Source organism: Archocentrus centrarchus, chromosome 3 (assembly GCF_007364275.1).
Source record: "Archocentrus centrarchus isolate MPI-CPG fArcCen1 chromosome 3, fArcCen1, whole genome shotgun sequence".
NCBI lineage: Eukaryota > Metazoa > Chordata > Actinopteri > Cichliformes > Cichlidae > Archocentrus > Archocentrus centrarchus.
This window is the reverse complement of record NC_044348.1, coordinates 15885666-15902970: the sequence shown is the minus strand read 5'-3', so window position 1 is coordinate 15902970 and position 17305 is coordinate 15885666. Positions and strand designations below refer to the sequence as shown.

Genomic DNA, 17305 nt, shown 5'->3' with positions numbered 1-17305 from the left:
AGAGAGGATCATTGTGCCACTTACTTCTGGTTTTTGAAGTATTTGTCTGTATATCGACCCCGCTGACTTCCTGTTCATATTTTCATTGCACATTTCTTATTCAGAATGATTACTTTTACTCATTTTATTACATTTGTTAATTCTAAATAGTGTACTGCACTTCATCAACTATCCTAGAGCTGGATATTATCCCTTATTTATATAAACAGTTCCAGATGTGTAAGGCCTTGGGGATCTCAACCTCTATGACAATATATAAAACATTGCAAATTGTGATGTTTTGGTGTTATGTTTACCACATTCTCTAGGTTAGCCTAGCATGTAAAGATGCTTACATATGCGAATCTGTCCAAACACAAAGTTGAAAGTCCAATTAATGGAAATATGTTACGTTTTCACAGGTATTTGGTTATAAAATGAAGGAATTTGACCAAATGATGACCTGAGGAAATGCCAGTTTTGTTATGACTCTGGCTGCAGCCTATTTTTTGAGTTATTGTCATGTTGTAGAATAAACAAAAAGATGTTGCTAAATCATGTGTAAGAAGCATCTGTTGCTTTTTTTAACCTTTACATATGTTCATACTTTGGTCCAAAGTGGTAGATTGATATTACTATTCCTAGAGCCAAAAATTTCCTTCATTTGAGGTCTATTTATTTCTCGCTCATCCCTGTCCTCTACAGCTTTGTCTCTCATTCCTGTTCCTATCCAGCTTTGTATTTGCTGTTCACACATTAGAGCAGTCCAATCAAATCTGAAGGATTTCATTTTTAAATCCCTCTTATAACAATACTCCACCCACGTATTTCATTCAGAAACACCAGCACATCATGTTTCAAAAGCTAAAGGTGCACTGATGGTGTTTCAGTGTTACTGTGTTCCCACAGGTTTCGCTTAGTCTCATATATTGTTTTTTTTTTTTTGTTTGTTTTTTTCAGCTCTAGAAATGTTCAGACCTGTAATGTTGATGTGGGCATGTGCTGCCTATGGATCTGCAGATTATCAGATACAAGTAGACATCCCCAGAGCAACTGGAGAGCTGAAATCATCCCTAGCTGTGTTCTTCTGATCTCACATCTTTGCCTAATTCACTCCTTGCACAAACCACTATCCTTGAGCTCCCTGCGGTGCACTTTGTATCTTGCAATCATGCCGACCTTTGTCATGACGCACACGAATAACCCTCTGGGCCTCAAAGACTGAGTCATGTTCATGAAGCGTAACAATTCAGATTTGCATTTTTATAAAGTAAAACTTAGTTTAAGAGGATTCAGAAGATGATTCATGTAAAGATGTTTCAACAAGGTCTAGCTTCTTCTGTGTTTCCTGTAATTACACCTTAATCCTCATATTCTGTGAATTTCAGTGAGTGCGTCTGATTGATGTTGGTATTAGATGGTTTCTATGGGATGTAAACCTCATTGGCCTCTTTATTAGTTACACCTCACTAGCACTGGGTTGGATCATCTTTTGCCTTCAGAACTGCATTGATTATTCGTGGCAATGATTCAAAAAGGTGCTGGAAACATTCCTTAGATACTCACTTGGTACTGAGGGGCCAAAAGTGTGCCAAGAAAATTCCCTCACAACATTACACAACCACCAGCAGCAGCACCCTGAATCAGGATGGATCAGTGCTTTCATGTTGTTCACAACATTTCTGACCCTACAGGAGAAATGAAGACTCATCAAACCAGGCAACATTTTTCCAACCTTCTATCGTCCAAATTTGGTGATTTTCAAATTGTAGCCTCAGTTTACTTTTCATAGCTGACAGGAGTGGCACCGGGTGTGGTCTTCTGCTGCTCTAACATCTGCTGCAAGGTTCAACGTGTTGTGCATTCAGAGATGCTCTTCTGCCTACCTTGGTTGTAACAAGTGGTTATTTGAGTTATTGTTGACTTCCTGTCAGCTCGGCTTGAACTTCAGCACATTGTCTTAACCTGTTGATGACCTGATGTCTAAATGCGCTGCTGCCATATGATCGGTTGATTTGATATTTGCATTAAGAAGCAGTTGAACACATGTACCTAATGAAATGGCAAGTGAGTGTATTTCTCCGTTGTCTTTTCTGGTTCGTAACTCCAAACTTACACAGGCTTGTTGAAGCATTTTCATAGCAAAAGCAGGCACTGCAGCAGGAAGTACTAAATGTCTTGATAATAATTTTCTCCCCTCTGGAAGAAGAAATAATGCACTGCAGAGTTGAATAGTTGTAGTATGCAGCAGCCCCCCCCCCCCCCCCCCCCCCCCTGTTCCAGGGCTGTTTTTAGTTTACTGATCAAACATGTAGTTCTTTGACATTTAGAACTTTGTATTACAAAAACATCATCATTACTTACTCTAGCAAAACAAATAGAACTGACCACACATGCAAAACAGCACAGAAAATATCACTTTCTTGCAGGAGCATCCTCTGCACGTCATTGATTTTTCACAGATTTGGGGGTAACAAATTAAAGAAATAACAGGACTTCCCCAGAAAGAGAAAAGACACTTGTGCCGCAGTAAGCATTATAAAATGGTCCCAGGATCAATGGACAGAGTAATAAAGTGACGTGTAATTTACCAACTTAAATAATTGGATTTTTTTTTTTTTGTTCACTTAGTTAAACTCTTACGGTTGGTCAAGAATTCTTCCTCTGAGTGCAATTCAGCGCTCAGAGTGCAATTCAGCACTGTTTCTTTTCAATTTTCTTTGTAGCTTCTTTAATAAATTAAGAGAGGTGAATGGATCAAGGTGTGCTTCAAAAGAATGCATTGAGTTGTCTTTTAATTGAGATGGACTTGAATGGGCGCTCGGCACATCACCGTGTGAGCCTTGTTGAAATTAGATAAGATTACTGATGAAAGCACACATTTTGTGAGTATAAAATATGTGACCGTAAACACAGTCATACTGCTGACTAAAAAAAGAACACATCTATTGTTTCTTTGTGCATTTTCTCAGTTGAAAAACTCCCTGAAGACTGATCTGTGTCTGGACCAGGGCCCTGACAATGACAACGTACCCATCCTGTATCTCTGCCACGGGATGACACCACAGGTTAGAGCTCTCCCAAACCCTCTTTCTGCATCTGCACCACTTCAGCATGTAGCAAACTGCCAGATTTAATATAACACCTCTATATCTTATTTCTATTTTAGGGTTTTCTTACTCAAACTCATTTTATCTTATAACTCATTTTTCCTCCTCTGATTGTAGCTAGACATCATACAACAGGATCTGAGTTTCTGTTTGCCCTTTACGTCAGTCCCTGATGTTTTAAATACATCTTAAACCCGTCTCTATGTTCAGTACACCTCCATTTAGCTGTGAGACTTCCTAAAGGAATCCAGCTCAGAATGAAATTCCACATTATCAGCAAAACATGTTGTAAAAAACAGGTTTTCAGTTATACTACATTGTACCTAAATCTTTGTCTCCATCTTTCTTTTATTTAATATAAAAACATTTAGTCTCTTTCTGATTGTTTTTCATTTGCTGTTTGTGTGGACTGCTTGTTCGGGATGTATGTCAGCCCAAATAGGAGGGAGTTTGCGTCTTCCAATGTTAGCACAGCGTGATTATCATTTACTTTTTCCAGCCTCTTCCAGCATATCGATCCCTCCATCCCATTACATCTGAGCAGATTGTTTTCGGACTGTTTAACCTTGCTGTGACAGTTGTAAACCTGTATTATAGAGTGTGGCTTGATCTCACATTATCCCTTTCCATTCAAATGAAACTACTGGATGGGCTTCACACATGGCCTGTGTTGCTGGGTACACCGCTGTACAATTTAAAACTAATTCAAGAGAAATCTGAAGTGTAATATCTGTAAGCTTTACGGATTCTGATAATTATTGTTTCTATAGTCTGCTAATTTAACTTAGCTCTTTTTTTTTTTTTGAGACCTAGATAACTTAAAGCTCGCTAATTATAAATCTGTTTTGAGCTATAAATCCAGGCATATCAAACAAAGGATTGGAGTAGCACCAGCATTTCTAATGAGATTAGGGATCTCGGCTGCAAGACAAATCTAGTCTGCTCTATTTTTATGTTTCACTGTTACATCATCGGGAGGAATTAGTCCCTGGATTGCTCTTATATTGGTACAGATGCAATGACTGTTGCAAACGCACACCGTAGTCGGTCAGAATGACTCATTTTGAGCGTCAGCTACTTTTCGTAGATGTTACTTTTAGAGACTTTGTGTCCAAAGTGCTTTGGTAAAAGCACTACATAAATGTGCTAAAAGAAAACTGCTAAGGTACACATGAAAGAAAGAGTAATACAAAGCTTACACTCCCACAGTAGAACATGTTGTCAGCAAACATACAGCCCTCCAGCTCGAGCAGTAATAAAACATACTGACTTAAGCACAGCAACAATAGGAGCTGCCACCACAAATGGCCTGGCAGCTTGCACATTTCCAAAAGTGAGCAGCACAGACGAATTAAAAAAAAAAAAAAAAAATTCACACTTATCAGACTGTTTAATGCCGGGTGTAAAGGAGGCAGGATGTAATTTGGGCATTATGAGACAAATAAGATTAGAGTAATAGTAATGCAATCAGCAGAAAAAAACCTAACCCTGTTTTTTAATAAAGCTTTAATAAAATAAATATAATATGGGTAGGGGTGGGGCGGAGGTAGTCCGTACCCCAGTTCACCATAGTTTCTATGTAACTGTCTGCGCCGAGTTTCATTCTGATCGCTTCACTTCACCGTTGAATTATACAAACTGATTAATGCGTTCTCCTTTGAGTTTAGTTTTTATCCCTTTGTTTTAAGCTGCTAATAGAAGTACATTTACATTTTTAAGTGTACTAGTAAACAATGCAAAAATACTAGAGTCACAATTCTGCTTACGTAAAACTACAGCATTAACAGCAGACCGTGTAAAGCTATACTCGCTGTGCATACAAAGGGGCATAATCAAATGACTGATATGATCCATCGATGTGTAAATAGCATTTTACTCTTGTTCTTATGACTGGTCAAGGTGGAGGCGTAGAGCTAATTTTAACTTTTTTCTGGACTACACAGTTAGATGCTGTGGCAGCCAATGTGGGCGTTGTGCCCCTCCAGTGGGTCACCAGATAAATCTGGTGAGCTGATTAGTGGGAGAGGGGAAAAAAAAGAAAATAGAATAAAACAAAGCTACATTAATTTCCTTTCATTGCTTTAGGCTTCTAGCTGAACTTTGCTTTTTTGTTAAATGTCATATAATTTTATCTTTTTGAAATGTCTCTTTGGTAAAACTGATAAAATTACAGATATCTAAGTGGGTACCAACATAACATGTTTTTGTAAATATATATATATATATATATGTGTGTGTGTGTGTGTGTGTGTGTGTGTAAAAATGAAAGTAATAGCACACTATTGTATAATAAAGTAATCAGGTAGCTCACTAAGGTTTACTTATTTACCTTCCACCCCCGCATGACTGAGCAGTTTCAGTATAGTACACTAGGTTCGTTAAAGACATCGTGTTTTTCAGTCTGTGTGCTCGCCACCAAACCGAAGCACGTTTTGTATTAGTGAATACATAACTGGTTCTTTTGCTTCATTCTTGCAAATGATTTACAGCTTTATCAGCTTAATATGAGCAAACATTTGCCCTTGAAAAAAAGCTGTTGGGAAGGTTTCCACCAGAGAAAGCACAATTATCCCCCCCCCCCATTCCTGAATTAACAATGAGCTTCTTTTGTTGCCTCGCCTGGTCTCTCTTTGGTCTGTGTTCAGTCAGGAAAGCAGTATAAATATGCATCTTTAATGCATGTAAATCAACCTCACAGATCTCTCTTTCATACTGAAAGAAAAACCCAAGAGCAAGCTTCATTTGCTGCATAGTTTAATACCTGTGCGGCATACACAGCTGTAGAAGGGTCATTATCTAAATGTCAACCGCAACAGTGTGAACATGTAGAGTAAAGCAGCATGCAGTTTGCTTATAGCAAGGTTTGCTATTTATTTCAGAATGTTTACTACACCAGTACGCAGCGGCTCCACATCGGGCTCCTCAGTCCCACCGTTGACGACGATGACAACAAGTGCCTGGTGGATGTGAATAGCAGACCCCGCCTCATCGAGTGCAGTTATGCTGCAGAAAAGCGCATGAAACTCCACTGGCTCTTTACTCAGGTAAATACCCATAACACAGACCTTCAGGAAGAACCTTATATAGCTCTTCCAAAAGCAAACAGTTCTTGCAAAACTCATTGTTAAATTATTACTATCCATCATTTGAATAAGGACAGAAAGCACCAAATTTTCACCGACAGTATAAATTGTGGGTTTTGTTCATTCTTTCTGCAGCACATAGCAGTGACCAGTGTAGGTTTGTGGTAAACACACATAGACACAGGCGTTTTTGTATTCAGAACATAAAATTAACAACATAACCAAAGAGAAAAAGGTTTCTTCTTAAAATACAGGAAAACTCCTCAAACAATGGTAAGTGCATTTGGAGGTACTGTAAGCAAAACAAACTGTCCTAAAAATGAAAACAGAGCAGAATACATTAAGTTCAATCTCACCTTCCTTGCTGGTCAAGCCATCAGATTTTCATTCACATCCCTTAGGATGTTTTTCTTGAGATTGTGAAGTAGAGTTGTGTTTATAGTTTTATAAAAGGGTGTTATAGCAGAAAAAGCAGGTGTGCATCCACACATTTGGTACAGTAAAAGCTTTAGCTACAACTGTTAATAGTGTCCTGGTCCCAGGGCTTTGTGTTGCCTCTGAGTGTTGAATCTTTAGTTAATACATCTGAGTTTAAATTTGTGGTTATGGTTTTTCTATATTCTAGTATTTGAAGGTTTGATTCTTATGTTTTGGGGTTTTGATTCTTCTGTTGGTTTTATTTTGAAGTCTGTGCCTTGGTTTTATTATTCTTGTTACTAAGTTTTCTGATAATATTGCCCTTTGTTTTGGGGGTTTTTTTGTCTTTAGGTTATCATTATTGCCTCCACACTGTTTTCTTTGTTCACTGTAAGTTTTCTTATCTTAGTATTTAGTTGGGGTCTCTTGTTATTTCCTGTTTTGTTTTCATGGTCATCTCTTCTGTCGAGGCAGATGGCTTCCCCTCCGTGTGCCTGGTTCTGCCAGAAGTTTCTTCCTGTTAAAAGAGAGTTTTTCCTTACTGCTGTCTCCAAGCTTGCTCATAGGGAATTATCTGATTGTCGTGGTTTTCTTTCTAATATTGTAGGGTCTTTACCTTACAATATAAAGCTCCTTGAGGTGACTGTTGTTCAGATTTGGTGCTAAATAAATGAAATGAAATTGAATTCTTTCTGCTGAAACTAATTAAGGGAACACTTAAAATCAGCCACACTGCCTACAGTAGATAGTCCTGTCTTCCTTCTGTCCTTTGTCCTGTCGTCTGTTAGGTTCAGCATGTTCCTGCCTTGTTCCTGTGCTTTGGATTGCTTTTCCTCTTTATGGTTATCAGCATAAAAACCTCATTCTCTGCCTCCTGCATAATGCATCTTGGATTCTCTAAAATCTACAGTCCACACAGTGTACTGTTTGGTTTCAGACAAGGATCACTTTTAGTGTTTAAGCATTCAGAAAAAGGCTGTAATCGTGTAGGTGGTTTAGTTACCATTTAAGTTTCGTTCAGCTCATTTGGACACAAAGACTTGCTGAAACTTAATGAATGTCCCACTTCATTAGCGGCTCAGTGGTATTTCAATAGAACTGGAGCAAATTTGATTTACTTCATGCTTTCATTTGGGCTTGATACTCCACATACTGTCTGCTATGCTGTTAGGGCACCATCAGATTCATGTTCTTATTTTTTTGTTTGTTTTTATGTTTAAAAATCCCAAAATAGTGCTTTTTAAGAGGCTTGCTGTAACAAGAGCAGCGTTGCTTCGACTGCAGTGACTCTACACCTATGTCTGTTTGGTTTGGCAGGCACACAGTGCAATAAAGGTTTTTCCACTCTTGAGATCATATGTCTGTTATCCTCTTGCAGATCTTTACAAGGTGGTTTTAGTTAAGGTTGTATAATTTAGTAAGTGGGATGAGGACATATCAGCAAGGCTTGAGCATACATCTCTGAAACGTGCCATCAACTATTGGCAGTTTTAGCTGCACAAAGAGTCAAGCTTCAGCAGAAATAAATTGCCTTGATGCAACTCTGGGAGAAGGAGCACTCTACAAATAAGAGGAAAAAAGTTTGATTTATCTTAATTCAAATGTTGCACAAAACCTGGTAAGATAAAGATATTTTTAATCTCTTTCTAATGAAATGTGGAAAATTGTCTCACATCCTTTACTCACTTTAAAAGCCTCTCATTAGCCACAGTGTGATTTCCATTGTCCTCAATTTGAGAAATAAATGAATTGTTTGCTTTGATGTAAAGATTACTCACACAGTGGTAGATTAGAAGGAAAACATTTAATGGTAGAGTTTGGTTGTATAATTTGTGGATGGTGCCGTTTTTATTATTCTGTAACAAATTCAAATAACAGCCTTCTCATATATCATACGCTTCCACACATTGTTTGTGCAGAAGCTGTACCAAGATTTCACGTAGACAAGTTTGCTGATTAAAATCCAGAGCTTCTAATTTTATCATCCAAAGTTACAGATTTGCAGGGATTCTGTCTTTTACAATGGCCACGTTCCAGATCTGTGAATCACCTCCCAGGTGCTCAGCTTGTTCACTGATTCCAGTAGGGCTTGCATTGTGCTCATTGATGTCCGTCTCCCCCATTTGCAAATCAATCAGACAATTGTTTTGCAGGCAGGATTAAGAATAAGGATTTCATCCTTCTATGCAAGAGCCAGAAAAATAGCTGCATCCAGGAATTAAAATACAGATATACTTATATAATTATCCAAAAATGGATTTAGAAAGGGATAATAATGCCCTAAGTTTTATATATTTATTTTTTAACACACTGTGAATCTGGAGTTTGCATGTTTTCTTCAGTTACTCTGTGTACTATGACTTCGGGCCATCGTTTAGGGTGTACTCTGCCTTTCACCCTGTGACAGCTGGGCACAGGGCGAAAGGCTCCAGCCCCCCTGTGACCCTAAATTGGATAATCAGAAGAAAATTGACTGTGACACAATAAACAGTACCCAGAATTAGTTTCTCTTTGCAGGGTTGGGTTTGATACTGAATACAATGAAATAACATTACAAAACTCAGGCAAGTTCATAAGTTATAATTACATTTTTGTCTAAGCTTTCTTGCTGAGTTTCTGGATGTTTATTGCTAATGGACATGTGTAACCATAGTGCACAAAAACACAAAGACTAAATGTCTGTTAGTCTGATGGCAGAAAAATTTGTCCTGGATATGACTGGAGCAGCAGCAGAGGGATGTACTATGAAGGAAGTTCAATACACCCAGACTTTCTTTGCATCAGCTGGTTCAACAAAAGTTAAAACTCCACCTGGAGATAATAAGTGTCATGAAGGGGGTTATCAACGTTCTCTGTTTCAGAGTGCACTCACTAAAAAGGGATGTTTCACAGGTCACATGACTCTTTTTCCACACAAAATGATAAAAAAGATGATGATGATAAAATGGTGATTAATAATCTATAAAGAACATAAAACAACAGTAAATTGTCACAAATAGGATAATAATAATAATGCTGCAGAAAAACATGGGATTCATGACATTATAAATATTTTTAACTCAAGTTTTATTATTCAGTGTGCTCTCAGTGCTGCCGTTTATTTCTAACCTGACAGCTGCATGTTAGAGCTCTGAAACTTTAAGCTGGAAGCATTTAAACAGTGAATGTTACTGTCCCGCAGCCAAATATAGGACACATGAAACACGTCAGTTTGTGGCAGATCAAAGTGAAATTAATCTGAATGAACAGGTGATCTTGGTGTGTGTTCTGTGTTTAAGTAGCTATAGTTCCAGTGGTGTAAAACAAACTTAGGATCAAGTATAACAACATTTATATGTTTTCTGCATCACCAAATTAATACATGCACATTCCTGTGACAATGCAACGCACAGTTTGTGTTTCATCCAATGGTTTTAGTAGACATAGTGTTAGAGAGCTACTAGTGGTGTACTGTGAATAAAAGAATCAGTGAGAATATGGCACTTCCAGCCAGTTTTAAAAGGAAACTCAGAATATAACCTGCTCCCCACCAGGTATGTGTTCAGCATAAGTTACCGTGGTGATTTAGCCAGAGCCACTTTCATGACACTGAAAACTCTGATTTTAAGCTTAGCTCGCTAAGCCATTAATCTTGCTTCATAGTACACCCCTCAGCTCTTCTGGAGAGTTAAGTGTCATTTATGGTCCCGCAGTTGTTGGCTGATGGACCAACAACAGCACGAGTAAGAGTAGCCCACAAACTGGTTGTGTCAAATACTTTGTACACTGCCTCCATCGACAGCAAACACTGTCTGCAGGTAGATGGGCCGGACTGCCATCAGACTCCCCCCAACACACTGAACAATAATTTCAGCTTTACAGATGTACAACCCAACCCAGGAGGACCAGCTTTAATCCCAACTTCATTTCAAAACCAGAGAAGGTGCAACATTTATAAACAAACCTCAAATATTCTTATATAGAGGGAAAAAAAAGATAAAAATTAATTAAAAGGGAAAGCGTTTTCAGGGGTTATGTTGCCACTGCACACCCCCTCAATGCAGCCAACCCAGAGGAAACACCAAATTACTTGTTGCAATATTCTTCTAAGCTCTATCACAGCTACAGTTGTTGCTACAATGTCCCTCTGGTACACTTCATGCAATAGCTTTGCCTCATGTTTATCCCCAAAAAATCTTTCCCTTCAACTATTTCTGGGGAGGGGCACATCACAGTTTGAAGGCGTCTACCCTACCAAAACAGCCACTGTTAGCTATATTTGAAATGTAAGGCCATTAGATATTAGATATTAACTGTTTGGTAAATAGCAGTCAGTACTGAGGATACTGTGGGTCAGTCAGTGAAAGAGCTGGTTATGCTTAAACAAGAGCACTTTATTTAAGTGACAGGAACGATCATATCTTGGTATAGGTACTATTTACTGGGGTTGATGCACCCTGATGAGGAGCACAGGACTGAAAAAGTGGAAGTTATAAAAGTTCTTTTCCATTTTCTGGCTTTGTAGTCAGATTTCATTATGAGATTTGACCTTGCAAACAGTATCTTAAATGAATATCATGTAGTTATCATATAAAATATTCTGTTTCTGTACCAGGAATGGGGATTCAGTAGAGAATCAGAAACAGATCTGTGTCTATACAGCTGCAACCCTTCAGGTTATTTCCTTCATTGTGCCACACAGTGTGCCATGTACTGGTGCATGTCTTAAAGGTCTATAAATGTCCACTTCCAGAGTTACTACCAATCTGTTATCTATAAAAATGTCTCTTGAACCTCACATGCACACTGAACACTTGTGAAGACATAGAAAGAATAATTTAGCACCAGGTCTGTACAACCTGTCCAATCCTTGGATCTTTTTTTTTCTCCCATATCCCTTTGCATTCCACTCATAACATTGAAAAGAGCTCTCTCCCACAGCTCTCTCCACACTGTATTGACTGTTGAAGGCCTCCTCTTCAGTCACTTGCCCTTTGTCAGCCCTGACACTGTAATGAGAAAATCCTGCCTCATTTCATGAAGACATGCTTCAATATTTTTACTGAGCTGATGGTCTCATTCTGTTCATACTCTGGCAGCTGCTGTCATATTAAAGTTTATAAATTGCTGGACCTTATTTCATTTTGCACTAAAGGTTTTTGCTGTTTCTCTGGCCTCCATATGTCTCGTCCTCCCATAAATCAAAGATTTCTTGTCTATTAAATGATGATTTTTAAACAATGCTGTAATAGCCCTGAAACCTAACATGAGGTGTTTGTGTCCTTCATGCCCTGGTTTCAATTTCTCTTCCTACTCATTTGTCTGGGATGGCTGTCATTGTGGTTATGTCTCATTTTCCTCTTTTGATTCAGTGCTTTTTCATCCAGAGCCTTGCTAGGAAAAAAGCTAATGACAAAGCTGGTAATCACATTGCTGTTTTTTGCCCTTAACCGTGTTGATGCTATCTGATGGCCCGATGAGGATGGAGTGAATCAGCCAAAACACCCAGCTTAGGGCTCCTCAGCAGCTTACATCTATAACCATTCACAGCAGTGTGGGTTTAAAAGAGGCAGGTTATATTATGCAGACATTTTTTTTTTTTTCCTCTTCTGGAGCCTGGCACAAATTTAACCAGCCTGCTTTTATCTTTTCAGGGAGGATCCATTCAAAACAGGAAATCAAAGAGATGCCTAGAGCTTGTAGCAAACAGTGACAATGAGTTTGGCTACCAACTGGCTCTGCAGAAATGCACTGGACAGAAATGGTTCATCACAAATGTGCTGTTTAGCAGCTCCCTATAACTGACTGCCGAAGGAAACAACGGAGTCAATAGCAACTGGGCCGGATGGAGTCGTCTCTTTTGTGCACATGTGTGTATGCAAGTGTGAGCTTGTGTGGGCGTGTGTGCGAAAGACTAAGGAGCAGGAGAATAGTGCATGGCTGAAGAAGTTGATTTTGAGTGCCACGATGTCTTCTGAAGAGCGATTCGACATCACATCATAAATGTTAAACATTTTATTTTGCCTACAGGAACAGCCATAGTTGGCAGATATTTTGCAGATCTGACAATGTAGTATATTTAGTATATTTTGTGGTAAATACAGTACAGTCAGATTTTCGTTGACTTAAAATATGTAATGGGTACTTGTTTATATTTGCTACTGTGTAGCAAGCTTTCTGAATCTGTCCCTGCTGTAAGTATTTTTATTTTAGTGTCTCAGGTTTGTAGATTTATTATGCGATTCAGCTGTACAGTTGTGAAAAATATTGGAATAAATCTGAAAATGATATTTTCTCAATGTAAATATTATGAATATTTGTAATATATGGAACATTGAAATAACTTTCGATAATTATTGAGTGCAGTGCCTTTTTTTTTTAAGTCGGTATTTGAAATGACAGGTCAATCTATCAGTAATTATTGACTGAAAGGATTAAAGCTTTCAATCAGTTTAAAGAAAAAAGACTGTTTAATGTCTACAAAGGAAGTTCAACATACCCGGGATATCTTTCTATTATGTGGCTTCACTTACTCTAACATTGTCAATCAGACTGAGCAGTTACACAAAAGTGGTTATCAATAAGTTAGCACACGGTTCATCAATCTAGCTAGAAGTGCATTCACATGAAAGGGGTGGTGTTTACAGCATCTGGCCAATCACAAGTCTAGAGGCAGCAGTGAGATTGATTGCTTAGTCTACAGGCAAATTTGATTGAAGTACAAATAGGTGCATTATTTTAGGATCATATATTAATGCTTATGGAACAATAAAATTGTCTATAAGAATGTATATTTTTTACTGATGCTCATCAGGGGGAGAAAAATTAGACCTTCCTTCTGTGCACAGAGGTCTGAGGGATCTTCAAGGAATGGTGATGTTATTTTTCAGAGAGCTGATTGCTCAGCAGGTGGTGATTTCACATTTGTCAATCTCTAATCTAGGTGCATAAACTGCTCTGGACAAGGGTTAACCGTGAATATACAGGGAAGCCCAAATCTTAGTTCAAATTGCGTGACCAAACGGAAACACTTTGCTCTATATCAAATTGTATATCCAAATGCTTGTAAAATTTCACAGTGGCAGCTTTTTAAACACGCAGATGGGCTCCATTCCATTTCAGTAATTTTAATACTTTCAGCTTTAAGCTGCTGGATGGAAGGGAAAAAAAAAGAAGAACTGTGATGGTGTCACTCTGAACTCGGGCTATTTTCTGAATTTTCACAAACCACTTTCTTTCAGGAAATGGTTTGCTAATGGTTTTGTTTATGTTTCAGACACCTGCTGAAACCACATTTGTGCTTTCACTTAGGGTTGTAAAGTCACAGTTTTGTTGTTTTTAAAATGTATTTTTTGCTACCTGTCGGCAGCAAAGACGGTTAATGATTAAAGAAGCAACTTAGCGAACTGACCCATTTGCCTGTAGCACAATCTTTTTGAACTCTAGAGCATCATCAGCTCCCTGACAGCAAAACTACCAATCAAAGCACAACAGGATGCCCCTTTGACCGGTCCACACATGGAGTTGTCAAGGACTTATCTACTTAGCATGATATTGGCTATGCTTGCCAGTATAAATGTATATATCATAAATATATGCTGTGTTATAAATCCTGCAATCAGAATGTTAAACTGGTATTATTAACTTTTAATACCACCAGGTTGGGAGAGATGAACCACATTCAGTGCAGGTAACCTCTTCATTTTGCTATTCTGCATGTGTGCTGTAAAATCAGTGGCCTTTTCACTGTTTTATATTTGCATATGTTTTTTTTTCCCCACTGTGTTAAACTTTAAGAGCCACCACAGGCAACCTGTCCAGGGTTTACCCCCTCCTCGCCCTTTGGGAGCTGGGATAGGCTCCAGCGCCCCCGCGACCCTGAATTGGCTAAGCGGAAGAAAACGGATGAAGACTAAAACATAAACCCACACATACAACATTTAGAAGGTACCGAGTTATGACAGTGATGTTGTCAGTTTGTAGTGACAAATGCTGGGGCAGTAGCTGAGAAATGGGGCAGCTATCTAGTCTGACTGTATGCACCTGGGGACGAGGCGAGTGGCACAGCCTGTTTTCAACATGCCAGTCCTCGTTACTATTCACATTCGAGCAGAGCTCAGCAAACCGTGGCATTAAATATACATGGAAACCCACTTTCATCAAAAGGACTTTCCCACTAACACGTTCTAATATATGCAATAAGAGCACGTTGGCATGCTTGAATTTTTGAATGAAAGAACTCCAAATCAGTGCTCCCATGCACATTTACTTTTATCCTCTTTTAGCAGAGCTCTCATCCTGATTGTCTGCTGGTGTACTCTGTAAACATTACTTTCAGCTTTAAGCTGAGCCAGACTGTAGATGGGGAATCTTTGTTTGGATATTTGCTTAAAATTCAGTGTATCTTACATACATATTTCACCCTTGTTGATTTAGCACATCATCTTGTGCCACAAAATAACTTGACAGAAGGGGTTTTTCTTTCTCTTTTCTTTTTTTTTTCCTTTTTCACTTTGCACAAAGTACACAGCAGAGAATTAAATTCCTGTAAATGTGGAGATGCAGATACATCTAAATGTATCCCACAGAGATGAAGCTGTGGAGCTGCTCCTGTTTGAGTATGAGTCACATGCAGTTTCTCAGAAAAGTGCTGGCCTGATTTTGATGAAGCCATAGTGATAATATGTCCGTCTTCACTTTGAGATCTACGATTTGCAGAATTACAGTCATTTCCCTTGCTATGGGAATTAAAAACTGACTTTTCACGTGTACAAAAAATTGACTTTTAACATGCCTTTTTCAGGTATTCCTCAGAGGGAGAAAGTTTTCTTCAATTTAAACTTAGCAGAAATACTGATCTGATTTTATCTTGAGTTTATATCAGAAATTTGTAATAACTAGCATGAACCACAGGGCACTGTGGGAAATGTGTTTACTGTTGAGTAAATGAAATGGCTCTCTAGGTGAAAATGTGTCCTGGAAAAAGATATGAGTTCTTGACTCCCTGCAATTTTTCTCCCTGTTTAACTGATTTAATTGATTTTTCTTTGCCATGCAGTGCAGTGGGTTCTATCAGCAGGACTTAAAGTCTGGCATAAAAATGCTGCTGAAACATTTGCTTATGTTGGAGGGCATTTGCTGTATCATTAAAATAACATATACCAGGACAGATATGTTAATCCAAGGATTTCACTTTGTGGTTAAGAAGAAAAAAAAATCTGTATTTCTAAATATTTTTTCATGTTGTGAAACTGAAGCTAATTGCAAACATGAAGGTTAGCATTATTAACAAAGATGATTCAACTAATACCTAATTCGGCAAAGGTTACAATAAAGGGTACAAAAACACCAAGTGAGGCACAAAAACAAGAGGAACAAAAATGGCATGGGGGACAAAGGCAAGGAGCACAGATGTGTAACGCAGGTAATGGTTACAGGCGATCTGACAAAGACTGAGTAGAGCGCATGAACTAATTACACCAGGAGGGCAAGTTAACAAGGAATAGGTGAAACTAATCAGGGGCAGATAAGGCAATCACAAAGGCAGCTCAGGGAAAGAAGCCAATTTAAAAAAAAAAAAGAAGAGAAAAAAAAATGCCAAAGAAGAAAGGGAAAGAAATACACTGCTCAAAAAAAATTAAAGGAACACTTTGAAAACACATCAGATCTCAAAAGGGGGTGCATGCTGGATATTTATACTGATATGGACTGGGCAATGTGTTAGGAATCAAAGGATGCCACATCGTTTGATGGAAATAAAAATTATCAACCTAGAGAGGGGTGAATTCAAAGACACCCCAAAAATCAAAGTGAAAAAACTGATCCAGTAAGCCAGTCCATTTTGCCGAGATTTCATTGCAGCAAATCAAAATGGTACTCAGTAGTTTGTATGCCCCCTTCATCCTGCCTGCATAGCCTTGCCACATCAAGCTGGGCATGGTCGTGCACCTGGAGGAACCCAGGACCCACTGCGCCAGCGTAGGGTCTGATAGTGGGTCCAGGGATTTCATCCCAATATCTATTGGCAGTCAGGATGCCGTTGCCTAGCCTGTAGAGGTCTGTGCAACCCTCCATGGATATGCCTCCCCACCACCCACCACCAAACTGGTCATACTGAAAAATGTTACAGGCAACATTCTCCACAGCTTATTGGAAACTGTTTTGAGAAACGTGAAGCTAGAGATACCAGCAGCCATTGTTGAGTGACTTTCAGGGGCCAAAGCAGGCGACAAAGAAGGAACCCTGAAACTGCTGGCTAAAGATAAACGTAGATTTCCTATTTTGGGTGGGGTAAGGAACAGTAATTATAAAAATGTAACATTTGTTTAAAGTAACAGTTGGTATGGTATACTGACTGACTGTGAGTGATTATTTTAGCCAGTGATTTCTAGTGTGTGCAGTAGACTGTAGAGACATGCAGACGGTATGAACTTGTTCTAACTCAACAAAGCAAATAGGCATATTTCCCAAAATGCCAAACTGTTCCTTAAAATAAAATCTAAATTTTCCTCCTCTTTCCTCTTTTCCCTCGACATCTCATTTTCTCTCCGCGTCTAACATTCATCTTTTTGCTTCTTGTGGGAGCACGCTCTGAGAGGCAACCTATCACATCTTGTCATTATTTTCTGCCCCCGACACAGAAGCATAAAACATTGAGGAATATATTCCTGGCAGAAGTCAAGATGTGATCAGGGGATTCAACTGAGTTTTGAATACCATATGGCAAAAGGAAGCGGG

General features: G+C 38.7%; 1 protein-coding gene across 1 annotated transcript in view; it reads left to right on the top strand.

The window, feature by feature from the left end:
- galnt18b (UDP-N-acetyl-alpha-D-galactosamine:polypeptide N-acetylgalactosaminyltransferase 18b) overlaps positions 1-12886 on the top strand; it is a 97736-nt gene extending 84850 nt beyond the window's left edge. Inside the window, exons 9-11 of the mRNA XM_030722990.1 lie at positions 2952-3047; positions 5969-6133; positions 12223-12886. Coding sequence (XP_030578850.1) covers positions 2952-3047; positions 5969-6133; positions 12223-12369 — 408 coding nt within the window. The 3' untranslated portion in view covers positions 12370-12886. The remainder of the gene's footprint in view (positions 1-2951; positions 3048-5968; positions 6134-12222) is intronic.
- Positions 12887-17305: the final 4419 nt, after the last annotated feature.